General features: G+C 38.7%; 1 protein-coding gene across 2 annotated transcripts; it reads left to right on the top strand.

The window, feature by feature from the left end:
• Window positions 1-321: 321 nt before the first annotated feature.
• On the top strand, window positions 322-21,771 carry LOC116243208 (pituitary tumor-transforming gene 1 protein-interacting protein-like). Of its 2 annotated transcripts, none has more exons than XM_090142827.1 (7): window positions 322-534; window positions 2,861-2,913; window positions 5,303-5,411; window positions 6,815-6,923; window positions 10,353-10,418; window positions 14,050-14,096; window positions 20,117-21,771. In XM_090142827.1, the coding sequence occupies exons 1-7, from the start codon at window positions 426-428 to the stop codon at window positions 20,164-20,166; spliced, it is 543 nt and encodes a 180-aa protein (XP_089998953.1). In that variant the 5' UTR covers window positions 322-425; the 3' UTR covers window positions 20,167-21,771. The 2 variants fall into 2 exon arrangements, with proteins under 2 accessions (XP_089998953.1, XP_031470202.1); XM_031614342.2 differs by having other exon boundaries at window positions 328-534; window positions 10,350-10,418.
• Window positions 21,772-22,273: the final 502 nt, after the last annotated feature.

Raw genomic sequence — 22,273 nt, 5'->3', positions numbered from 1 at the left:
ACAAACTGGAACATAAGAAGTTCCAACTGTGAGGCTAACAGAGCACTGGAACAGAAAGAGGTGGTGGTTTCTCTCCCTCTCTGGAGAAATTCAGGACACATCTGGACGCCTTCCTCGGGGTCCTACTGTAGGAACTTGCTTTTATCAGACGGTTGGACTCGATGACCTCGGGGTCCCTTCCAACCCCTGCCATTCTGTACTTGTGTGACCGTTCGTTTTCTAAGTGAAGCAGTCATTCTTGGCTATCTACTGCCCAATATCGAACCTCCCTTTCCTGAGCCAGGCGATAGAAAAGCTAACAAAGCTCAGCTGCAGAACGCACAGCCTGCTAGAAGCCAAACGCGCAGCTGTGGGGCGCCTTCAGCACGGCTCCACGGAGCAGGCGCAGTGCCCGCCCTACGCACCAGCTGAGGCTGCGCGGGGCGATGGGCGCGCGGCGGGCGCGGGCGCTGCTGGGCCTGGTGCTGCTCTGGAGCTGCGCCGGGATGGCCGAGGAGCTCCTCGCCACCGCGACTCCGCCGGCACCGGCGCAGGGTAAGGAGGAGGCGGCGGCCGAACGTCTGCGGGAACTGCGGGCAGCGCGAAGCTCGCCCCGAGGCCACCGCGCGCCGTTCGGAAGCGCCCTGTGGAGGGGCGGGTGCCCTCGCCCCCACGTCCTCCTCCGCCGCAGGTGGGGCGGGGCGGCCCCAGGGGGTGGGGTCTGGGGGGCTGCTGGCTGGGGAACGTGCCGCCCGTTTCCTCGCTGATAACGAGGAAATCGCCTGGGAAGCTGGCTGCGTGCTGTTCCATCCTGCTCGTTGCCTTGGGGTCGGTTATACCGCTTTTGGAAGGCGTTTGAGTGATTTTAGCAGATGCGAGTAGAAAGGTTGGGTTAGTCTGCTTTAAATTCGGGTATCCTATGTAGTCTGTGACACCTGCTTTTAAAGTCCCATTTGAGGAGTCTCGTTTATTTTATGGTAGGGTTTGTACTTGAGAAAAGACGTCTGACTTGGTGAGACCTGGGACAGCAGAGGAAGGGAGCTGCCTGTTTCTCCATAGCTCCTCAGCAGTTAGGAAGGAACTTGCTAACAGCTGCCTGTTAATCAGTCTCTTTCTAATAGAAGCATACAGCAAAGAACTTGGTTTGAGACAAAAACTGGCTTGAGTTGGCAACATGGTTTCTTGGAAAGGACTTTGTGTTTTTATTTCCATGTGATTTTAGGAAGTTGCTCATGGCACAAAGTGTGCTGTGGAAAGATTCAGTGACCTTTAAGGAATAAGTGCTAGAAATCAGATTAAAGTGAAGAAGAAAGGCTGGATTTCTATGTCGTATCAGTAGTTTTATAGTCTTATTTTAATCCTAAATGAAGTAGTTGCTAAACATAAGGCCTTGCTGACTGTCAGGTGACTCAGTTACCAGAGTGATGGTCTCATGAAGAGCAAGGAGGCTGTTCAGTGGTAAGTCTGTGGCTGGAGAACATGGCACGCTGTGCTGCTCATTGATGTGGAAGTTTAGCAAAGTTGGATGTGCACAAAACAGGGCTACAAAGGTTTTCTGCTTGCAAGTGCCCCTAAGAGAAGGATGTTCTACAGGGCTTGATTACTGGAGAAAAAGGAAACTTGAAGGGCAACAGGAGTACTTTTTCTAACTATGCTGGGTGGGAAGGATGTAGATAGAAAGCAAACTAATACAAACTATCCATGAATAACGTAAGTGTGAAAAGGTTTCTGACTATCTGAGCAATTGTACTGTTTTGTTTTTTAGTGGAATAGTGGGAGCTTCCTCCTGAAAGGATCACTGGGCTGAAGGCTACAGCGCAGTTCTTAGTGTTTCAGAGCCTTGTCTTCCTTAAAAAAAAATAAATAGTAATAATAATAAAAAAAACCCTTTGTATGTGCTGCTTTCCTGCACATTAGGGAGGTGGAGCAATGTGTTTAAACAAAGGCTTTTTAAAATTGTCTGTGCATTCCATTGTGCTTGTATTTTGTGAAGGAGAGCCTGTATGCTTTATCTGTGTTGTTACACAGGTCCGTGAGTGCATTCCCCAGTAGGTGAGGTCATACAAGTAATTAAGGTATTACAGTTCCTGTATGTGCTGACAGAATTCTAGTCATTAAAAAAAGAAAATTGTGTGTAAACAGTAATAGTTTTTATCTATTTCCCTGTGAGAATATAATCTTGATACTGTAGCTAGCTCTGTGCAAGGTGTGTTATGCTCAGTAAAAATGGTACTGCTTATCAAATCCTGCTTCTGCTTCTTGGTAAAACACTTCAGTAAGAATGATTCTGCTTATCAAATGCTGCTTCTGCTTCTTGGTAAACCAGACTTGCTATGTAAAAACAGTTCTTCATTTTATTTCATGTTAGATGCTTAATGCTTATTTCATATGTAAATATAAAAGACTGATGAATAACTAAAAATGTATCACTGTTAGTAGTAGTGCTATGCCTGACAATTCCTTTTTCCCTGATGAAGTTATGATAGTGCCTGTTTGAAACTGGAAACTTCGAAGTTGCTTTTTTTTTTTTTATCTCTGTGCCTGTACACATAGTGCTGTTTCCAAGTAGACTGGGAGACTGCGTGTTCCTTAGCTTGAGAGAAGTTGCTTCTGTTCTCTACTCTTGAAGGGAGCAAGCATGTAACTGCTGGGAAATATGTGGATCTTCTAAGTTAGGCAGCCCAGAGAAGTGTATAAGGCGGAACAAAACTGTTTTTCCAGTTACTGGAGTAGCATTATATTTTGTAACATCATCCCTTTCATAATCAAAATTTTTGCTTGTACCTAGTAACGTGTATGAGGAGAAAAATCTAAGTATCATGTTAAACATTTGAATACACATAAATGTGATACGTGTGGTGGTTTTTTTTTTCTTCTCTAGCATGTTCAGAGTTTTCCCAGAGGTCCTGTGAAGAATGTTTAAAAAATGTTTCGGTAAGATTTTAAGTATCTTTTTCTTTATATATATATATATATATATATATATATATATATATATATATATATATATATTTTACCGGGAACTTGATGCTTTTCCACTTCCTATTAAGCTGAGTTGTGCGTTGGCTGTTTGGATGGGTTTTTTTGTTCTTGTTTTCTAGGAATGATGAACCTGGTTAAACTACCCTTAATAAGAGAAGATCCAGATCAGTAGGTTCTAGGCTGGTTTTGAGTTAGTAGAAGTGCTCACTTGATTTCCTTCTTCTTTCCAATTGTCACGCTGTACTTTCCCTCTCCAGGTGCTCTGGTCTGGTCAGTTGCTGAGCGTATTTCTCTGGCTTGGCTGGAGGGCACTGACTGAGTAGAATGTGGGCTGCACATTGCTGTGGGTTCTGGGTGCTTCCACAATGCAACCAAGCAAGTTGCTGCTCCTGGTTTTGATTCTTGCCTTCAGTTTGGAAGCAGCATTGGTTGTATTTCCACCTTACAGGAGAGCTGGGTAAAATTACTCATAGGTGGATAAAATGCCTTGCATTTCTTGTATCCAGATAATGAGAGCTAGCTATGAGTGAAGCAAGCTAGAAATGCCTTTTTCTAGAGTTGTCTTGAGCAGTGCATTCAACTGAAGCAGAGTGGATTGGTGCTTTGTAGATGTTCAGATGCATTGCTTCTCCACCGCCAGGCTAGGTCACTGCAGCAAAGTGTTTTGATTTCCAATGAGACTGTAGTAATGAAGACATTTAAATCAGTGGAATTTGATTCTGTGTCCTTTACTCAAAAGCTTTGCAGCTCTGTAGTATGGTAAGTTGTGATAAATATCCAAGTCTGTCTGCCCCTGCAGTGTGAGAGAGTGTTTCCAGTTCTAGCCTGTTACTAGTTGTCACTGAGAAGAATTGCTTCAGGAGTTCTGCAGTTACATAAGTTACTGTGAAACTTTCTCAAGGGATAATTGAGAAATATCCAAACTTATCTGTTTTGTGCTTGTTTTATGCATTTATGTATCTTTCTGAATTTAAAAAAAAAATTAATTGCTTTGTGTAGATGTAGCCATTGATTGTGGGCTGATGGACTTTTGTATTTGTCATCATAAACCTGGCATTGTGTAAAGAACTCTTCATCTCCAAAAATGCAACGTAGGAAACAGGAAATACGGGTCCTTGAAGGTTAAATGTTCGTTACTACCAGTGGTGTGACTGTCACTTCAAATAGGCACTGTGGCTGGTGCCTGGGAGGACCAAAACTGGCACATGAGCACCACCTTATTAACCTGAGAGCTGTGTGTTCACCTTGTGAGAGAAAAAAGTCCTTTAGATGTCTATGTGCTCTGAAGGCACTGTAGCAGTTACAGATACATTGGTTTGACAGGTTCTGAAAATAATGATGGAGACCAGTCTTGTGCCAATGACAGAATGATGGATGATTCAGAGCAACTACTGCAATAGCATCACTGTTAACCTTGAAGAAGTGACTTTAGACTTAATTCAGAGAACTCACATGTACGTTTAAAGAAGAAAAAGGCTTTAAGTAAAGCTATCAGCATTTGTTTGAGCAATATGAAAGCAAAGGATTGCTGGAATTAGGTAAATTGCTTTAGTTGAAGAAGTTGCAAGTTGATGATTGTGGAGGTAATAGCAGCAGATAAAAATGAAAATTAAACTTCTAGTGAATAACTAAAAATCCAAACAAACTCTAAAATGTAGTCATTTGATTCATTTAAATAGAATTATAATCCAAATAATCTGATCTTTGTAGTAATTATAGTTGAGTTAGTTTTCTGAGTTGATGAGTACCTATTTTCTCGTACTTCTATCAAGAAGTTCTGAATACTGACATTGTCATGGATGCGCTGTTGCATTTCATTTTAAACGTACTATTTTGTAAGGAATAATGTGTGAGAGTTTTGGTTAGAACTTTTGAATCCAGAAACTCAGCTAACTCAAAATGAGTATTACTATAAAATTACCATTGCATTAAAAACTGATAAATTTATCATGAGATAATGTGTAGATATTGCTTGATGTCTTAAGAGAATCATCTCTTTGTGTGATTCTCCATTCTATTTACTTGATTTGCTGGGTTAATTGTGGTGAATATAAACACAAAACCTTTTTATTCTCAGGTGTACTGAGTACCTTAGTATGTCACCAAAATGATTTCAGACCTGTATAAATATTTATCTCAAAGTGCAAAATTCAAATTAGGCTTACTTCGGAATTGTGCCAGAACTTCTGTAGGTTCCATACTACAAGATGCTATGAGCGTGTAATACTGTATCATACTTTTGTCTGTGGAGAGGAGCACTTGATTATAAATTGCTTTATAATTGATTAGTTGTTACAAATTGTTTTCTGAAGATCAATAATTTTTTGTTTGTTTTGCACAGTGCCTTTGGTGTTTCACCAACAACACTTGTACTGATTATCCTGTAAGAAGCATTCTTCCATCATCTTCGTCATGTTCACTCTCAAATGCTCGATGGGGAGTTTGTTGGAGTACGTACTAATTCTACTTCTGCGGTAGGGATGCATCTACAACTATGCTCAGTCTGAAGTGAGGCTGCCACTTACTGCAGCTTTTCCCTGATAATTTTACTGGGAAGGTTGTGGAGGGGTGGGGAAAGGCAGTGGTTATGATTGGAATGTGGAATATCCATCCCTTTGGTCAGTTCAGGACAGGTGTCCCAGCAGTGCTCCCTCCCAGTCTCTGCACACTCCTAGCAGACTGAAAGAGCAGCCTAGATGTTAAGCAAGACCTGTTCAGCAATAGCGAAATGCTGGTGTGTTATCAGCACTATTTGAGCCAAAATTCTAAGTAAAAATACAGCACTGTATGGGCTGCTATGAAGAAAGTTAACTGCATCCCAGCTAGGCCCAGTAAGGAATGACACTTGTACTGCATCCTTTTGCAAAGTGGTCATTAAGGGTTTTACTGATACTGACGGTGCTTTTGACAGGTAGGTTGTTGGCTTGTTTTTTTGTTTTTTTTTTTAATAGAGGAAGGATTTCTAGCTTGTGTGGTTTGTGTTTCTGGAATGAATATAGCTTAAACACAGAATTATTACATTGTAAAGGAGCACATTCCTGGCAAAAGTGGTAAAAGTTTAAAAAAAAAAAAAAAATGTCAGAAGATGTGTTTTGCTTCAGAGATTTTTTTACGAATTCTATGCAGCAGTACATTGTGGTCGATACCATCTGGATCCCTACCTGTGTGACCTATTGCTGGGTACCTGTTTTAGCAGGGGAGTTGGGCTTGATGATCTCCTCAGGTCCCTTCCAATCCCTGCAGTTCTGTGGTTCTGTGGCCTATTCTTATTGAGGCTCTCCCCTTCAGATTTAGTAGGAAACTTAATTAATCTGTTAGCACAGTCATCTTAATTTTCCTTTTTGCAAATAAAATGAAGAGACAGGCATTGGCTCAGTTTTGCTGAAAATAAAGGTGAATATTGCAACTCTCAAAATTCAAAAACAAATAACCAGCTTCCAGTTACAGTTTTTTATGGAATAAAAAATTAACACATTATCAATTGCTTTTGCCCATAATGTACGTATACTGCTGCATCTACATAGCTGCTTTTTGGTCACAGTACAGTGACTGAAGTAGTTATTGGGAGGACAGAACTGTGCAACTGCACTGGAAGATAGGTATAATATAAAGTATTACAGAATGAGTTTTAACAGTTTTGAATGTGTAAAAAGCAATTTAAAAAGAAATTCTCCTCAGTGTAGACAATAGCAAAATTCTAATGTGACGTGGAGTTCTGATTGGATTAGGGTGTTGGTTTTTATTTTTTTGTGCGTGGAGCTGAAAAAAGGCTTTGGAATGAGAGGGAAGAACTATCAGGAAGATAAATGTTAATGCTAGAGTTTAACGAGTTAAATATATTCATGTTTTTCAGTAAACTTTGAGGCTTTAATTATTGCCATAGCAGTAGTAGCTGGAATCATTCTGGTGTCCGTAGCAGTCTGTTGCTGTTACTGCTGTTACTGCAGAAAACGTTTCAAGAGGTAAGTATGTGTATTTGATTTCTTCATTAACTTTGGCTGCTGGTCTTCCCTACCTGGTCATGCACCAGAAGCAAAACAAAGACCCCAACCTTTTGCATGCCAACATATTAAGAGTCTTCTAATTTGGAAGCATATTTGGTCACACTCTTTTATTTATTTCAGAAAGACTACAAGAAGATATCTAGTGACAGGTAGTGACAGTGGAAATGATGCTGGAATAACAGTGAAGTGATGTTACTAGTGACAAAATCACTATTGCTTTACCATCCCACATTTTACATTTCCTTAGTAAGACTGGGCATGAAGTATTTAAATGGCCAAAATGAATACTACTTGCGATTGTGGAATGAGTGAGTCTTCTAAAGCAAGCAAAAAGGGATCAAGTGGGGAATATGTGAGTGAGCAACAATGTCTTGTGGTATTTGGTACCCATGCTCCAGGGTCTGTCAGTGGGTTATCAGTATCCCACTGTGTTTGCTAATTCAGTGAAATATTCTAAATGTAAGATGCTGCTCTTTTGTTTTAGGATATTAAGGATGACTTAATTTCTTCAGTATTACTTTACTAGAAAATAAATGTCACTTAGATCTTGGAGATCTAGTAAAACTTTTTTTTTTGTACTACTTTAATTGGCTAGCATCCTTTTGAAGGAGGGAATATTAGTTGATGAGCAGCTAGCACACACAAAAACTCAGTGCTGTCATCTGAAGTGATAAGTGGTTATTTCCTAGTGAAACACGTGAAAGGCCATGTTTATTGGGGCATCGCGTTATTCTCCTTAGCATCGGTGAAATTTTAGAGTTTTAGGTTTCTGGGTAGTGTAGTTCCAGCTTTGGAATTTCTCTTGTGAATGAAATGTGGGCCCTCATTTCTTGATCTGAAATAATTTCTGTACTATTTCAGGTAGATGTAATTCATTGTTCCTTGTTTGATTCTTTTGTTAGAATTTATGTACTTGGGCGTTGTTTAGTACTGTCCTTCGAGCCAGAGAAAAATTATACATCTGTGGCTTTCAAGAGGAAAAAAAAGTCATTCTTTTCTCTTTTCCATGAAGGTGGTGCTCTGCTGGCAGATTGGTCTGTCCTAGTGCAAATCCATCCCAGTGCAAAAATTGCTAACTCCATACCCCTGATAAGCCCTGAGAACTGCATAAAACTGCTTTAGATTTTATGTAAGATCTGTCAACTTCTTCTGCAGAAGAACTGTGTGGGCTCCTGTGGCTGACATGCAAACAAATAGAGCTTGATTCCTGTGAAAAAAGAGATTTGTGTCAGACTTCAGTTTTAGTAGCTAAGTCGTCAATCACTACTGTAGCATTTCATTCTAAAAATAGAGGGTTAGTTGAGAGTCATCTTATGTCACTACTCCAAAGGTGTCAAGCTTAATCTTTTGACACTTAGAGGATTTAAAGGTCTTGTCAAAGTGGGGTCCAGCTTATTTCAGGAAGATTCAGAATGTATTATTACACTGCAGTCTGAGATATTAGTAGCTTTAAACCCACTCGTTCTCAGCTGGAATTCTTTTGCCCTCTGCTTCCGAGATTCAAGGACTCCTTTTTCCATCAAAAATGCTGGGTATAAATTGGAAAAATGAAAACTTGTAGAAGTGTAGTATTAGGTCTGTTTTGTTGATTTATTGGGTTTTCAGAAGCATCAGCATTCCTTCTGAGAGTTTATAATTGTACAGTTATATAATGTTTTAGAAGGCAGCATCTGACTCCATCCCTACAACAGAAATCCTTTGGCTTTTAGGGCATTGTTGCATTTTTATTATTTTTATCATGTGCTTGGACTTTGTTTCATTCCATGCACTTGAGAGGCAACTATTCATGGAACTGCACTAAAATAAACTTTCTCTATAACTACTTCAGATTATCCACCCCCCCCTTCTCCCCCCCCCCCCCCAAAAAAAAGTGATTGTTCATTTCAAACTTTAAGTTTTTCATCAAATTCAGAATTTCTTGGCAATGTCCAGAAATCATAAGTCGATGCTTTTTTAGTTATAGGAAATAAATACCTTCTCTGAACCCTATACCATCCTTCCATTGATTTTTGCAAGACCCATGTGAGGTGAGACAATCAAGAAGGCATCAGGGTCTCCAGTAGGGAAGTTTTACAGAAGGATACCTGTGAATAGAAGCTTCTAGTCTTCTTGGGCATACAAATATGGGGAATAATTAATCAGACAAAAGGATCTAGCATAGTTTTGTGATTAAGAGAACCTGCTGTTTTCTATTGTTAACACCCCCAAATTATTGGAGTTAGACTTTCTAACTTTAAATGGTAACAAAATTACAGGGGCTAGAAAATTTGTACATTAAACGCAATGTGGATTTTGAATTGGTGGATTGCATTTAAACATCTTTGTGCATTCAAATGTGTATAGACTGATGGCACAGGTGGGAAAATTGAGTTCGGATTACTAGTTCTGAGCTCCTTTTTCATGTTAAGACATTAGACATGCTCTAATTAACCACTGGATGTCACTCTTGCTTAACTTGTGTTTTGGTTGCTGCAGATGAATGGCATTATAACTGTGTTTCACTATTAGCAGATGTGTTAGTATTGCAGATAGTAATAACATTCCATCTCCAGATAGTACATTCAGTTCTGAAAAATGATCAGCCTCTGGAGGAGTATGGCAAGTGTCCATTCACTAGTCCTGAAGAATTGTGGTTTAATTCTGTCAAACAATTAAATACTGTTTAGCATATGTTTTGAAGTCTTACGGTTCTCATATGATATAGCTGATGAATAAGTGAAGCTGAGCTTTCTCAAAGCAAGTCACAAAGCTTTTCCTAACAGCATAAAACACACACGGCTGTATGCTGCAACTCTTGCTGTGTTACGCAATTTTAGTACATGCATTCAGTAGAGTACCTCTGTGCACACAGCTCAGATGTACCTTGTAGACTCAGCACTTCCCAAATTCACACAGCTGATACACTCAGGTAAGTCCTTGCTTACTCCGTAACAAGGCAGACAGCTGATGAGACAGTTCATTCAGACGGCTTTCCTGAGGGCAACTTGAGATTGGATAGCAGTGGTTGTTGGGAAAGATAAATTGTCCTGACACCAAAGGCTTATGAGCCATCAGTCTTCTTTCAAGGAGCAACGATGAACTTAACTGTGCATGTATGTGTGCAGTTGGCTTACTCTAAATGCGGTGCGACACACAGAGGAAATAGCAAGTAGAATCCCTGTTTCTGGAATGGTCTGCGACCTGTTTGAGGCTTTAAATTGTCCTGTGAAATTTGAATGGCACGTTACTACAATGAACAAATCATATGGGTGTAATAAAATGTGAAAGGGTAATTCTACAAACTTTTCCATTATTGAGCAATTAAATTTTATGTAGCTAAACATAAATGACTAAACATGGATTGCTTAGCACTGAAGTGCTTTTTCTTCCTCATGTGCCTTCTAGTAGACCAGATGAAGAAGAAGAACAGCTAGCTAGAAAGAGAGAGGAACGAAGACTGCAGTCTCTTCAGAGGTAAGTCATGGCAGGTTGATGTATAGCTACAAGCCTGCAGTAATATAGGAGTATTCTGCCTTTCTAAGGAATACATTGAATGCTAAACAAAGACTCCGATAGGGATACTGTGAAGTTTCCTTGACAGTGTCATACTTCTAAACAACTATGCTCAATGTAGGATTTACAGACTGAATTAGGAGCTGGCATTTCTGTAACCTCTGAGAGGTTGATGATCACTGTAGTAAGTACCCTGAGCTCCCTGTGCCAGCTGAGAGCAAATGGGAAGGTTGTGTCTGAAGTCTTACCCTAGGCTCTACACTGACTGATGCCTGTCTGTGGCACGAGTTAATACCTCATTGAGGCTGGGATTCAGGGATGATAACCTCTTTGAAGTAATTTAATAATTTGTTTGCTTTCTTTTAAAGAAAAGTAGACAAGATGGTAGGTAAATATCAGTTAGAACTTCTGCTTAGAGGTAGAAAACTTTCACTCAGGTGTTATTTTGTACAATCCCACATTTCTATTTCTGTGAAAATTGTGCACTGTGTAGAAAGAAGTGCAAGGCTAATAGTGCTATGAAGAATCGGCACTGATGCAGTGCTGCTCAGTGAGAGAAGTGTTCTTCAGGATGGAGGATTTTATACCTTAGTTCTCCTGTGGCTAGTTGTTCATTATTTTTTAGGTAAACAGATTTTATAGGTAAGGCCATGATGCTACATGCTACCTACCTGCACTATGTACTTCTTGAACCATAGTTCCTTCTTTGGTCTTACCAGCAAGATATCAGGTGGGTGCCTTCACTGCTTGGCCATTACCTGCCATTTTCTCCTGAGCTTAGATTCACTGCTAGTATGAGTAGGGACAGCAGGAAGCAAAGGTGTACTTCTAGGTAAGACCCATTGGCGAGTTTTTGAATGAAGGCATTAAGTTTCTCATATGGGAATACTCCACGTGTTGACACCTTAGTGTGGAGCATGTTGTCACAGCTGTGCAGTTACTCCAGCTTGACACTTATGAATTTGTTAATCTGTGTCTTGTTATAAAAGGTGCATGTTCTTAAGACCAACCCTGACAGCTGATCTAGCAGTGATGACTAGGTTAACTATTTATTGTAATAAGTGATGGACTTCTGTACTAGTCATATGCTTCTCTGTGTATTCCGTTAAGGGGATTTTCCATTATATTCATATCCTTCCTCTGTCCTATCATCTTTTGTCTCAGTTTGAAACAGTTGTGTGAACCTGCAGACTTAGTTCTTATGAACTTTCCTGTAAGACATTGATAGTATACTGCCCTCAAAAAAGGCTTTCACCAAGTGAAACATCCCAGGAAGTATTTATTCACAGGTAGCCAACTATTGTTATTTTCTTGTTATCTCCTATTAGTTACTAAATCAACATGATGGAGTACAGGTATCCAAACCCACCTTGCTACCAACATTTGTGTCAGCAATGTAACAGCAAACTGTTACATTCTGCTGTTGAGGAGCTTCCTCAATACTATCTGATAATTGTGCTTTCTTGGGAAATACAAGGAGCAATCAAACTACAGATGTTTTAGAGTTCAGGACACTGTGATTCCTCTATCTCTCAAGCTCACTGAAAAAAAAAACCATTGAATGCTTATAAAAAAAAAAAATCTGCATGTCTTTTTTTCATTATTTTTGTTGATATTCTTTTGATTTTTTTGGGGGGGAAGTACACCGCTTTACATTGTTTGCGTTATGATTTTTGTTACCTTTTGCTGCTTTTTTTCTTTAGGAAAAACCTCACATAGTTGTGTGATGGTCATTGAGCTTTGACTATTATGAACAAACTTTTACAAAGACATGATGAGAGATCCTCTATGATAACTTTTCTGATATTATGAATACCTCCAGAGTTGTTATGAATGTTCTTCAGATAGCAAACTGCTTGGGATGATTTGATAAGACTAATTGAATAATTTCATAAGACTAATACATATCTTCTGGTGTACTAATATGGATCCCAGTTTTTCATCAAGAACCTTGACAAGCTATGTCCCTCGTTCATTCTTTGTCACCCTGTCTAACATCAAGATTTGACCTACTTCTAGTAGTCAGAAATTCCAGTGTCAGCAGTATGTAGATGATGTGTTGCTATGCTTGTTATTCACCCTTCCACTGTTATTCTGTCCATTTTAGTTTTTTGAAAATTGGATTGGTGAAGCTGAGAAAAAGAACAGAGAGAAAAGAAAAGTGGTTTTCTACTAAAGGGAATCCTCACATAGAATCCTGTGAGGAATGTGAGCATTTTGTTGTATGTCAAAACCATGTGCCCTGTTGTGCTAAACTTATTTAGGCCATATATATGCTGTATTCAGTTAAATGAGCACTTAATGTGTTTTTATTCTAAAGCAGTGGCTCAAGACCAGGGACACGGGATAACTGTATACCATAATGTCTCTACTGTGATCTGTGTATCATCTTCAAATTGTTAATATGGTTAATCTTTAGGAAATCTGATGCTTCAGGAATGTATACTTTGCTGTGCATACAGAGGAAGTGATGTTGCACTGGACAGTTTACAAGGCAGAACTAAGACTGAATCTGTTCTTGAACTGAGCCTAGGAACAAGGATTGCTGGAAGCAGGCTGCCCTGCCAGAATGATTGCTGCAGTCTTGGAGCAGCAGCTCTCCTTCTTGGCTTGTGTCAGGACTGTCTATGTAACAGGTACACTGTTCCAATTGCAGGACAAAACATAACAGCAGCCCTGGGGTATTTCATGTGTTCTGAACACACGTACTTGTTTCGTACCCAGGGAGAGCTTGGTAGGGTTGTGGAAAAAAGCCGGGAGGAGGCCAGAACACCTCTCCCTGCCTCTTACTTGCTTCCTGTGAGTCCTGAGAAGGAATTGCTAGTAGCAAGCTCTAAAGTACGTTAATAGTCTTTTTTGACCAGTAAGCTACAGAGAATATGTGATCTTCTATTAACCAGGAATATGTTGGTATCTAAATTCAGAACTATAAATACACTATTACATTGTTAAGTAGAAACACAAGTAAGTATCTTAAAAATGTTGCTACTGCACAGTGGTGGGCAGTGAGGGTGGTTGACAGCTGGTGTCTAATATCTTCCTTCATTTTTCCCTCCATACCTTTGCAAGGGAGAGAGGGGTGAGAGAGAAAAAAATAACTCATTAGGTACTTGGTTTCTGGAAATGGTTAAAGTTTGGCAGTGTTAGATACTGTCTTGAAAACTTAGACAACATAACTAGATGCTTTTTTTTTTTTTACAATATAGCAATATTTTAGTGTTTTTTCTGCTTCAATACAGTGTTAAATCATAGAAACTAATAGTTCTCACACTTGCTGTGCTGTTTAAATAAAGCAGTAATACAGCACCTTTTGTCTTAATGAAAATATTATACTGCCCATTGATTCTTGTGTGTATATGTACATACATCTGGGTACATCACTTATATATATTAAAAAATTGTTTTGTTGTGCTTGCAAATGTATTTTTAATGATGATATTGATTAGTGAGAAGTTACAGAGAATCCTGTCTTTAAAATACATAACTGATAAATAGGTTTTTTAAATTTATTGCATATTTTTAACAAATTATCATATTTTGCTTGTAGCTTAAAATAGTCTGAATGTTCTTCTGATGCCTTTGTTTGTTGCAGGAAACATGAAAGAAAACAGAAGCATGATGAAATACGTAAGAAGTATGGTACGTGGTATCTTTATTTCAATATTCAGTATCTAAATTTATTTTTTCCCTTCTAATTATTTTTAAAATTCACAGTGGAAGCATTCTGCTTTATGAGCAGCAGAACTAATCAAACCTGGTTTCCTACTCTTGTGTCTTCTGCCACCTGAACACCTGATCTCATTGCTCTTATGTTCTTGTTCTCTCCTTGTGCTAATTCTCCAACTGGGTGAGAGTAAATGTGCTGAATGGGTTGTTTGCTTAAGGTAGATGTTTAAATATATTGTAAGAAATTCTTTCTGCATCTTCCTAAGAGTGCTTTTTTTTTTTTTTTTTTTTAAGTTCTTGAATTCAACAAAACAATCTGGCTGAAATTTGCTAGGAGACCTAGACCAATGGTTATTGAAGGAGGGCAGGCTGGCTAGAAAATAAGCTTTTAAAATCAAGCTTTAAAAAAAAAAAGACACTGTGATTCAAATTGTTGGGGCTTGTTTCTTGTTAAGTGGAATGGTGATCCAGTAGGAGATGCATATTGCAAGGCTGTGGGACCTGGTGCACCATATAGGAGACTTATATTATCTAGGCCTGTCAGTCCTTTCAGTTTTCATTTGACTTGTTCATTGGGTTAATAGTACTGTGTGTTCAGAGATAGATATGCTAAAACTATCCTGCACTTATTATGCAAATTACTATAATGTCAGAGAAGGTGATTCTAGGGGTCTGAAGAGTCACTCAGAACTGTTAATTTATCCTCCTCTTAAACTGATTGGCAGACTCTAGCAATACCATGAGTCCACAATGCAGTGTGTCCTTTGATGCAGAAATAATACTGTTGGTCCGTATGGGAAATTCTCTCCATGGGAAGTACACTATTCTGCTGGAACAGAGGAAAAAATCATTGTGAAGCTTATGCTGAAGAATGTTGTTGAGAGAAGAATTCTTGTTAGACGTCAGTCATGAACTTCAGTCCTGTAGTGTTTTGTAGGGTGACTGAACTGTGGTTGGCAGAGGGGATCAGTTTCAATAGGTCTGAATCTTTTTTAAATTTGATTTTTTTTTAATAACCAACAACCTTAGGATTTGACTTTGGAATAGCAGTTAGTATATCAAAACACTGCACTGGGGTTAAGTGACATTTCAAATAGCTGTGTTCAGTTATTCTGGTTGTGATAGTTAGTTTGATTGTCTCTGGATGGCCATACATCTTTGTGGAGATGAGCTTCTCTTGTCAGTGGTTAACTTCAGGAATGCTTGGTTGAATCTTGCTTGGAGTACGTGAATTTTCTGAAGAATACAACTGTGATTCAGTGCCTCTGGGATACATGTACCAAATTCAAAATCTTGCTTGTAGCTATCCTGAGAGTTACTGTCACTTTGCCCCTCAGCTGAAGCATGGTGGGCTGTCAGTGACATATTTGGGAACAAGTTCATGCAGTCTTTGTTAGTGGAAGGTGTATTTTGTCAGGAAGTGTCAAGCATGTCCGTTCCTTCACATGGTTAAACTTTGCAATGCAGTTTACCCACGAAAGATTACGATTTAACTGTCAGGATTTAGTAGAAAATTTTTACGTAAGGTTTATTTGTTGACTGGTTTGCTTTATTGCGAAGTCAGAGATTACTTTGTGTTCCCAGGTATGTTTGAGGCCTGTATTTCAATAATTCATTGTTTCCCCTAAAGGAAAACTGAACTCTTATGTGAATCATTGGAACATACTGAAAGGAGGCATGTAACTGAAGAAAGGTGGAAGACGAAACATACAACTTCTGAAATTCCTAAATATCATTGCTGATCTTTACAGCTTGTATTCTGATAACATACAGACACATGGCTGTCAAAATAAATCGGTGAGACAAAGCAATAAGTCCAGCTATAACCTTTAATCTTCTGTCATTTTTAGCTGTCAAGCAAATACATATGTTAGCATATTAAGCATAATCTAATAAAAATTGCTGCAAATAATTATGGAGACACTAGATTATTTTAGACTCTTACGCGTTGCAGAGATGATTCTCAGTTAAGTAGGCACGGATGAGTGGCAGAATGACAATGACTTTGTTAACCTGACTGTAGATTAAGATGATCATGCCTGAAATTTCAGTATTTGGTTGGCTTTAAGGGAATGCCTTTTCCCATTTCATCCACCAGCTTTCATTACCCCATTTAAATGGTAATTACACATTTATAATGCATTGCAGGTGTCACTCTAGCCACAGTCCTTTGGGAGCTTTGGAAGCTGTAGAGAGCTTTAGCAACCAGGAATACACACTTTGAATTCTTTCTTTGTGACAAAATTTGATAGTATTTCTCATTTGCTCACATATGTGAATGCAGTGTGATTACACAAATTATATGTTGACTGTTAGAAAATTTTAAAGTAGAATTCAGGGTACTGTGCAGCTTGTGTAACATACAAAGGAACTACAACTTAATTGCTGCTGAATTTGCTGCTATTGTATGTTCAGTATAGCATTAGTAAGAAGCTGCTTTATTTTTTTCCATGATTTTGCCTGGTATTAGTAGAAGGATTCTGTATCTCTTATTTTTACAGAGTGATTGCTTTTCATGGTCTTGGGCTTCCAAACCACTTCAATACTGCAAAGGTTTTGATAGCCAATTTAGTGATACGTAATCCTTTTATTTGATGTGGCACATTGATTTTTATATTCAGTAGTTTGTCTCATCAAATGTTCTCCTATTTAGTATGCATACTTCATATTGACCTTCTTTAGCGTTCTGGATGTATAATGGTGACACTTGTATTGCTGTACGATTGAAGCTGTTTAGCTCCTATGTTAAGAGTAGGGTTGTTAATTTGAATGTTAAAGAGGAAAGGAAGATATGCAGCATATAGCAAACCTCAATTTTTGAGGTGTATACAATGTCTTGTAAGTATTTCTTTTGATTCTGTTTTCCAACAATGTGATGAAGGTGAGATGTTGCATAGTTAGCATGGTATATAGTATAAATGAACATGCTGGGAAGACTTATTGAATTTCTACAATTGCCTTGTTGTTTCATATGTAGTGGGAGGCCTTATTTCATACAAACTAAGGAAAGATGTTTGACTATTATGCCTTTCAAATTTCCTGGTCCTACTTAAATACTGGTAAGTAGGTCAAATAGTAATCTGGTAATGAAGATGAATAAAAGTAAGATGCTCACGCTTCTTACAAGTGTCCTGCACATCAGTATTTAAGTTTACAGTAATGTTTAAGGGACTTTACTGCAAACAAGACTCTTCAGCCTGCAAAAGTGTATCTGCTTTGAACCTGTGAACGTAAATTACAAGCTGGATAGTTGCTCCTGTGCCAAGGGAAACAACCTTCATGTCTGGTTCAAGGCAGTCTGTGAGCTCCTGTTGCACTGGGCATGCTATCCAATTAGCATGGGCTTGCAGCTCCTCTTTAAGTATCACAGCTAAGAACAGCTGTGGCAGCTGACATTAGCTTTCTGTCATGCTGCTTTTTGCATGTCTCCCCTTTTGTCCATTTACTGGGGCCTGAGACAACATCTTTGGTAAGAATTGATTGAAGTGACGAGTTGCTCTCTCTTTTTTCTCACTTAATGCAATCTAATGATGTACTTAAAATACTGAAGATTGAAGAAACTTTAACCCTGGATGCATATTTGAGAGCAAGATTGAGCTCCAAAGTTTATCGAATGTTATAACTGCTGTGATTATCCTCATTCAGAAGGAGGGCTTGTACCTTCTTTCCTGGGATTCATCCATAGTTCTTAATGCCTGAGCAATTAATTCCAGCACTGTGCAAATAAAACAAATCAGAGTTGAAGTTAACTTAAAATGTGGAAAACATATCTGCTCATCATCAAGCCTGTTAGTTTAATAATATTAAAGGAAGCACTACAAAGAAATGCATTTGCAATAGCAAACGAAAATGACTCATTCACTTGAACTATCAGGACTAGTGTGAAATGGCTCTTGGCTGAGTGGGTTGGGGGAAGGCAAGTAAGACTTTATCCTCTGGAAAATGATATATGAAGTGTATCTTCCCCTGATTGGATTGGAAATTGGCAGTACTGGATGTGGAACACCACTTCATTGAATCTCAGCTATTTGGGCTGTAAGAGAACACTTCTGTGGTTTTACTGTATTACTTGGCACTTCATACATAGGAAGGTATTTGTTTAGATTGAATTATAGGAAAGACACAAAGGCTTACCAGACTATATACAGAAAGATACACAAACTAAGTAAAATCAGCAGAGTTATAGATGTGTGTGCATATATATGTCCTTTTTCAGGGAGATAGTTACTTTTTTTGATGTGTATTTTGTAGCTGTAACAGGTCGAAGACACTGGTCAAGGCAACTCAACCAAGGCAATCGCTTCTTTGATCATCTTTGTAGTTTTGTCTGTTTGTTTATGAAGCCCTTAAGTGGTTAAGCTCAAAATTAAGGTTATCCTTTTATTCCAAAGTTAATTTTGTCAGGACATCTAGCAGCACCTCTTGCCACTTTGTGGAAGATTGTTCTCATGTTTGGCACCTTGGCTAATGAGTGGCACTGCTTTCTGCAAGTTTAAAGATTAGAAAAAAAACTTTGAGGTCTCAAAATACCATTGATTAACTCCTGCACAAATGCCTAAAAGATGACTTTCTCTGAATAATTATAGAAAGGGGCAGTGCCTTCAATACAAGGTACTCTATCGGGTAACTAGGTTTTCTTTCTACCTGATCGAAGCTTTATAAAGGTGACTGACACATTCTTAGACAAGTAACAGCCATTAGATATGAGGCCTGGTTTTAACTTCTTAGAAATTGTCTGCTTGAAATCCTTGCAATTTGAAGAATTATAAGAATTTTTGTGCATGTTCCTTAATACTGCAGTTCCCTATCAAGTAGTCAACTGCAGTTAGATACGATAATTGGGCACGCTGCTTGCTTGGCATCGTAAAATGTGCTGTTAGTTTGAAAGAAAAGCAAGGCAGTCAAGTATAGTCTGCCTTCGGTACTTTTGAATAAAGGATCTATGAAGAGTTCCTACAAGACTGGCCAATGACTAGTGTAGTCTCTTTTCTACTGTTGTGAATGTGAATATTTGTGAATTGGGACTGTTTAGCTTAGCTGTCTTCTCTCTCTGTGTCACAAATAAATGAGCTAGAGAAAAGAGTCTAGCTTTGCCAGGCAGCAGTATAAAAACATCAGTATAAAAGAGATTGGCAGTTGCTCTGTCCCTTCACAATGACAGATCAGCCTCTGGACTCTTACAGGACTGCTTATTTACAGTATGCGCTTCTGTCTAGCTCAGATCTGGTGTGTAGTTTAAAATCCTTTTGAAGTAATTGCTGTATGGAACAGTGATTGCTCAGCTAACCTTTAAAGAAGATGATATGCAAGTCCAGTCACTCGGTATAATTGGGTAGCTTCAGTGTTTTCTAACAGTGTTCTGGTTACAACATCAAGAGTCTTTGTGATGGAAACATGCTGCCACTTGGATTAAGTGGTGTTCTTGTTTTGGTCCCTGGTGGTTTTATTGAATGCAGGGGTGATTTTCATTTGTTCCTAGAGATTGTTGTTCTGTTGCAGAAATGCCCTCAGTGGTTGGACATGACAAATGATTGTGCAGATTTGAAGTAGAGTTAAGACAAAATAGCAGCATCATGCATCTGAAAGGATGGTGATCGTATAACTTGAATTTATAAACTGACTATTCTGAATCTGCTCTTCCTGAGCCAGCCCTGTACTTACGTTCTGTAGACCTGTCTCTTTCAGGTGCATTCTGTGGACAGTACCTCACAAATGAGAAATGTCTTCTCCACAAAACTTTTCTTGTAGAAATATTTTGTCTGTTAAACCATGAAATACCTGCTCATGAGCATAGTCTGAGAATTAAGAGGGCTTAGTAGCACTTTCAATTCATTATTTTACTTGAGTGTCTAGGTGAGAGACCATCTCTTACAAGACAATTTCTTTTAGTTTCGTTACATACATGGTGTCAGTTGTAATGAGATCACTAACGCAAGCCTAAGCAATGCTTATGATAAAAGAAATGATAAATGCAATTTTGTTTTGTTTTGCAGGTCTTCTCCAGGAATCTGATAATCCATACAGCAGATTTGAGAATGAATAAAGCTGTGCACCTTCCTCTGGACGTGTAGCTCCAAAATACAGAAAGAATGTGGGTTTATGGTGGTTTCCTTTGTTGCTTATTTTCATTTGCTCTTTGAGGTTGTCTTTTATTTCCAAAGATGGTTCCCCACCTCCTCCCACTGGTTATAAAACTTAGGTGTGGGTAGAGATTTCATGAAATACATGTCTCTATCTTTTATCCATATATTATCCATATAGAACTGTTTTTCTTATAAATGGTTTTTGGATGTAGAAACATTTGCTGATTATATTAACATGTTTGGAACATTACCTTTCTTCCTCTTAGAACTGTCTTCTGTTATCCGAGTTAGATGGTTAGCAGTCACAGTCATGTACTTAAATTCAGCATCAACTGCCACCTGAACCGTTCTTCCTGTGTTCCTAAATAAAGATTTTTCTTTATTGTATCTGTTTTTATAAAAATAGAAGGCAGCAAGGGAGCATAGCTTCACACAGCAGAAATGGCTGATGTTGGTACTGAGGTGGGTGAAACTACAGCAGGCACATTCTTATGTACCACTATAACATGAGAGAAGTTTTTTTTTTTTCCCTTCAAAAAACAGTCTTCAAAACTACTGAACTATTGTCTAAGGGCTTAATGAGGGGAGCTTATTTGTTTTTGAGTAATTAAGTGCAGTTGTGAAAATCACTGATTTAAAAAAAAATAAATTACTTCTTTAGCAAAATTGGTAGAAGGTAATTTTTGAAATGAATATAGAATGTGACTAGGTGTGTATGTACCTACTTTTAAGAAGGAACATCAGCCTCTGTGAACACTTCTTTTGTATGCTTTTTTGTAAGTTGCCAATGTTCTGTAGTTGTAATGGAGTGTGGTGATTTGAACCCAGCCACCCAGCACCCGAGCACTGCTCACTTGCTTGCTTCCCTTCCTGCAGTGCATGAGGGAGAAAATGGGAACAGCACAAGTGAGAAAACCGATGGGTCAAGATTATGACAGTTTAGTAAGTCAAGGAAGCAGGACAGAGAGAAAAAAAAAAAAAGGAAAAGGGTGATGCAGCACCACTTTCCAGAAGCAATCTGTGTAGTGGCCAACTCCCACCAAAACACATTCCCCTCAGGTTTTATTGCTGAGCATGATGTTATATAGCATGGACTGTCCCTTTGGTTGGTTTGCACCTGCTGTCCCAGCACTTCTCTCTTTCCACCTCCTTGCACAGCCTCAGCCTGTTTGCTGGTAGGGAGTGGACTGTGGGGAAAAAGAAACCCTGACACTTTGCAAATGCCAAAGCATTGGTGTGTTATCAGCTCTGCTTTAGCCACAAACACAAAACATTGCACTGTGCAGACTGTACTGTGAAGACTGTTAAATCCATCCCAGCCAGATCCTGCGTACTAAGTACTTCATTAACATTTTATTCTTTTCCATAATGTGATCTACTTCCTCTTTTCCTAGAGGTTTTTCTTTGGGCATTTTTACTTGCTTACCAGTATGATGCAGCAAGTGAGGAGCTTGTTAACTAACGGTTTAACTAACCTTCCTTTCTGTGTATTATCAAAAAATGTACAGTATTGAAGATATGTTATTTTTATCAATGTTCTTAAAATAAATACTTTAACATCCTTAGTTTGATTGTTTAGTTCTGTTCTTTATGGTTGTGGTATAAAATAAATGATCAAGTATGAGTTTGGGAGGAGAAAGAAGGTATTCTGCTTTACTTTGTGATAAAAGAATGAGAACTTAATGCCATGTAAGTGCAGTAGGAATTAGATTTTGCTTGTGTGTACAGAGGTGAATTGCCATTCCTTGCAGTGCCCAGGAACCTACCTGTACTTCAGCTTTAGTGACTGTCTTCTGTTGCTGCTTTTGGTACGGTGATCCTTTCCATTTTCTTGCGCTATGATTTTCAGAGTGTACAGTTCCTCGAGGGTTTCTATAAAAACATGGCACCTGCTTCCTGGGTCTGTAGTGGAATTAGCATTAATAGAATTGTAGTATACACTTTTTTTTTTCTTGTATTTGACACTTTATTAGTAGAAAATGTCTAAATTCATGTTTCCTCAGCTCAGCTGAAGTCTTACTCAAATGGCTGTCTTGGAAAAATTATGGTCTGTGATAAGAGCGAGTT

Source organism: Phasianus colchicus, chromosome 6 (genome assembly GCF_987193195.1).
Source record: "Phasianus colchicus chromosome 6, bPhaCol1.hap1.1, whole genome shotgun sequence".
Classification (NCBI taxonomy): domain Eukaryota; kingdom Metazoa; phylum Chordata; class Aves; order Galliformes; family Phasianidae; genus Phasianus; species Phasianus colchicus.
This window is presented reverse-complemented; position numbering and strand designations above follow the sequence as displayed.